Source organism: Lactuca sativa, chromosome 6 (assembly GCF_002870075.4).
Source record: "Lactuca sativa cultivar Salinas chromosome 6, Lsat_Salinas_v11, whole genome shotgun sequence".
NCBI classification, from domain to species: Eukaryota; Viridiplantae; Streptophyta; class Magnoliopsida; order Asterales; family Asteraceae; genus Lactuca; species Lactuca sativa.
Genome location: NC_056628.2, coordinates 54,908,867 through 54,913,330, shown reverse-complemented (window position 1 = coordinate 54,913,330; position 4,464 = coordinate 54,908,867). Strand labels below are relative to the sequence as shown.

The following is a 4,464-nucleotide window of genomic DNA, read 5'->3' as shown; positions in this document are numbered from 1 at the left end:
AAAAGTAAATTAATCGTTGTTACATCGTATGTGCAACAACTAACGTGTGCAGGGGGACCCAAAACTTAGAGAAAATAAGAGGTGTTGCTAATTATCTGTAACTTTATACATTAATTATATGTTTAGTATGATTTAAAGAAAAAATATATACATGTAGGCCCTCGTTAAATAATTGGACTAATTCTTCAAACACTGAATTTGGGCACACGACTGGGGGGTGGGGTGTGGGGAGGACCCGCTAACAAGTAAAAAAAACAAAAATGCCCCTCCAAATTTACTAAACACACCATCCAAATGTTTATATTTTGGTCAAATAATCCTCTTCGCACGGGGTGGGGGTTGACACCCGCTAAATACTTATTTTTATATTATTTTCTATTAAAAAGTTTAAATATTCTCAATTTTTTTTGAATTTTATTAATATTTTTATTTTTATTTAATTTTATATGTACGATGGACCCAATTGATTTTCGTTCTTGATTCACCACTTGATCCGTCATATACTGGTATGTATGAAAGTTTAGCTTTTGTGCAACGTTTTGAAAACCGGACCGGAGACCGAACCGGTCGTCTTACTGGTTCGATGGTTCAGGTGGTCCTACCGGTCGGACCGGTCTCAAAAACCGGAAAAACCAGATGATGTTATAATTATATTTAATTATATAAAAAATACAAAAAATGAAAAAAAAATAAATATTTTTTAAAATTTCCGGTTTTGACCGGTTTTGCCGGTTCAACCGGACCGGTTTTTACCGGTTTTCACTGGTTCAAACGATTACCGGTTTTTTGGCCTTTAAGAACCGGATCCATAATCGGTTCCCGGTTCAACCGGTCGAACCAGTTGGTCCGGTCCGGTTTTCAAAACATGGCTTTTGTGTAACAAAAAATTATATTGGCCAAGACGCGGTCATAATGTTAACTGCTAGTGCCCCCATAATGAAAATTCATAGATCCAACATTCTCTGTGTGTGTTAGTATATATATATATATATATATATATATATATATATATATATATATATATATATATATATATATATATATATATATACTATAATAAATGAATATAATTTTGCCACATGTCAATATCTGATAGTTTTCACACTTATCATTTTGTGATAATTTTTAAATAAATAATATCCACATGTCAATTTATGATTTTTTTCTAATTTTAAAATTAAAAAGATACATAATATTTATAGTTATATATGTAAAGTATCAAATGTAATAAATATTATATTAAATTGCAATTAATATGTTTTTTCATTTCTTATTTCAAAACTTTATTTTAAAAAATACTTATTATTTACATTTTTAATATTTTATTTTTTTTAATCAACCTGTATACTATAGGGTTAGATTATTGTGTTCTAACTATGTATTGTGTATATCTAAGATTGATTTTGGACTAATCATTTTAATTATTTTAACAAAGTAATTAATACACATTACATTTTGAAGATATAATGAGTATTATTTAAATCTTCAACATTTAATATGCATTAATTACTTTATTAAAATAACAAAAATAAATGGTACATAATCAATGTTACATCCACACAACAGATACTAAAAATATTTGAACATAACTCTCTATCTCTCTCTTTGTTTCTCTCTCTATCTCTCTCTTTCTTTCTCTCTCTCTCTCTCTCTCTCTCTCTCTCTCTTTATATATATATATATATATATATATATATATATATATATATATATATATATATATATTCTTGATCTTCCAAACTACTATTTCTTTTTATTTTTTTATTTTTCATTCCTACATCTCCAACTTTTACACTTTCAACATATTTATTTTTATTTTTAATTGCCTGACACACTCATTAAATCCTATTCCTAAACTACTTCATTGTCCACAGCCTAACTTGAATTTTTAACCCCTTATAACGCTAGATCAAAAGCCTTTTAGTGAACATATTTAATGTTTCAATATAGCACAACATAACATATTTTTACAAAGTCTAAACCGACAACCCACAAAATAAACTGACCTCACAAAAAGTAAAAAGATTGATATGGTACGACTATGATAATTAAACAGGTAATCAAACTATTTCTAACTCGAGTCGATTTGCTGCTCCTCAATGGACTCACACCACCCTTAGCCCTAAATTAACCAAGGATTAGCGGTGATTAAATTTGTTATGTACTATTTCTTGTGTTATTTAATCTGTACACGAATAAACGATGCCTATTGTAGGCAACATGCGGCCAAATCCACGAACAAACAACACATTTAAGGTGCGACAAATACCCTATCTCTCCTTGCCTGATCATTGAGAACACGAAGTAGATAATATTTTCTATTACAGTAGGCGTAAACGTGTAATTTGAGGGAGAAATCGTGAAAGTTGCAAAAATCAATGGCGATTCTGTACGCTCTGGTTGCCAGGGGCATGACGGTGTTGTCGGAGTTCAGCGCTGTGACGGGTAACACCGGAGCCATTGTCCGCCGGATTCTGGAGAAGTTGCCGGCGGAGGCCGAGTCCAGGCTTTGCTTCTCCCAAGATCATTACATCTTCCATATACTCCGATCCGACTCTCTTACCTTTCTTTGTATGGCCAATGACACACTCGGACGTCAGTCTCCCTCCTCTTCCTCTTTGCATGTTCTATTACTTGCTAAATTCTTAGTTGTTGATTCATCTAGTACAAAAGTCACCATGAATGGCTGGCCACTTATGAGTTATAACTTGATTTTGTAATTCAGTTGAAATTGTATACGTATTGATATGTGATTTCATCCAGGAAGAATCCCGTTTTCATACCTGGAAGACATTGAGATGAGGTTCATGAAAAATTATGGTAAAGTGGCATCACATGCTACTGCTTATGCTATGAATGATGAATTTTCAAGGGTCTTGCATCAGCAAATGGAGTTTTTTTCGAGTAATCCCAGTGCAGATACACTCAACAGTGTTAGGAATGAAGTTGGTGAGGCAAGTATTCTTTATATATATATATATATATATATATATATATATATATATATATATATATATATATATATATATATATATATATATATATATATATATATATATATATATATATATATATATATATATATATATATATATATATATATATATATGTGCTAAAAATATGAACTAGTTTTACTTTCATTGGTTAATATCACACGAAGGATTCTTTGCTCTTATTTGTTTAGACATTTGAATTATATATACCACGTTCATATGTATGTATGTATAGGTGCACACCATTATGGTGAATAGTATTGAAAAGATATTAGAAAGAGGTAATCGGCTTGAACTTCTTGTTGACAAAGCTGCTACAATGCAAGATAGTGCTTTCCAGTTCAAGAAACAATCGCAGAGACTTCATAGAGCTCTTTGGATGAAAAATGTTAAACTTCTGTAAGTAATCTGATGCCCATATATTTACAAAACTTGTTTTTTTATGATTATTCTTATACATTTTGCAGTAGGCTAACTCGTCATCTTAATTAATAAAAATGATAATCATGCTTAGACAAGTATGATGATTCGTGACAGGGCTTTGCTGACATTCTTGGCATTTGTATTCCTGTACATGATAGTCGCGAGTTTTTGTGGAGGGATCACTCTGTCATCATGCAAATCTTGAATTCGTATCTTGAGGTATGCTATAAACGAATCTCCAGTGAGTTTAACTTGTTAATGGAGTCTATGTTTATATGCGTTTTATGATCTTTTATATGTGCATGCTTCAACTCTTGCAATTTCATCTTGCATTATGTCCTTCAATCTTCCTTCCAAGTTATTTTAATTACCATAAATCACTATCTTGGAATGGAATAATTCATTAATCCATCCATGTTGTTTGATAGATTAGAAGAGACGAATTAATGGTTTGTATTTTAATAAATCACTATCTTGGAATGGAATAATTCATTAATCCATCCATCCATGTTGTTTGATAGATTACAATTTTTTTACAACATTATCCAGTAAAAAGTTTATATTTTGTATGTAATAAAGTAGTGTGGTAAATAGATAAATAATTGTAGTTATTGTATAAAAATAAATAAATTATATAAAGATCAACGTTTTTACCAATAAAACACTGTTAGTCGTTTGTTTCATAAAAAATATGCTAGTGTATCCCAAAGATAAATTACATAAATGACAGTTGTTTAGATCCTAACACTGAACATATACCAATTTTCCTCATACATGAGCTCCTACCTTAACCATTGTATGAGCATTTCAATCACTTCAAACATCTCTATTTTGCTCTGTATTCTACATTCCTTGTTTAAGTTATAGTTTGAACCTCAATGATAAAGGATGTAATTGGTATTAATATATTATATTATCGGCCTAAAAGAACTGCATATATTATAACCATTTTTCACTCTTGATTGTAATTCATTCATATAACATCAATTCTTGATTAAACTTCACCATATCACATGAACCCTTGATGGCATTTCATACCCAAGTATAA

The 4,464-nt window shown here is 30.4% G+C and overlaps 1 protein-coding gene across 1 annotated transcript; it reads left to right on the top strand.

The window, feature by feature from the left end:
- Positions 1-2,257: 2,257 nt before the first annotated feature.
- LOC111905457 (vesicle-associated membrane protein 714) lies at positions 2,258-3,621 on the top strand. Its single transcript, XM_023901147.2, has 4 exons — positions 2,258-2,595; positions 2,764-2,954; positions 3,229-3,392; positions 3,531-3,621. The coding sequence occupies exons 1-4, from the start codon at positions 2,379-2,381 to the stop codon at positions 3,619-3,621; spliced, it is 663 nt and encodes a 220-aa protein (XP_023756915.1). The 5' UTR covers positions 2,258-2,378.
- Positions 3,622-4,464: the final 843 nt, after the last annotated feature.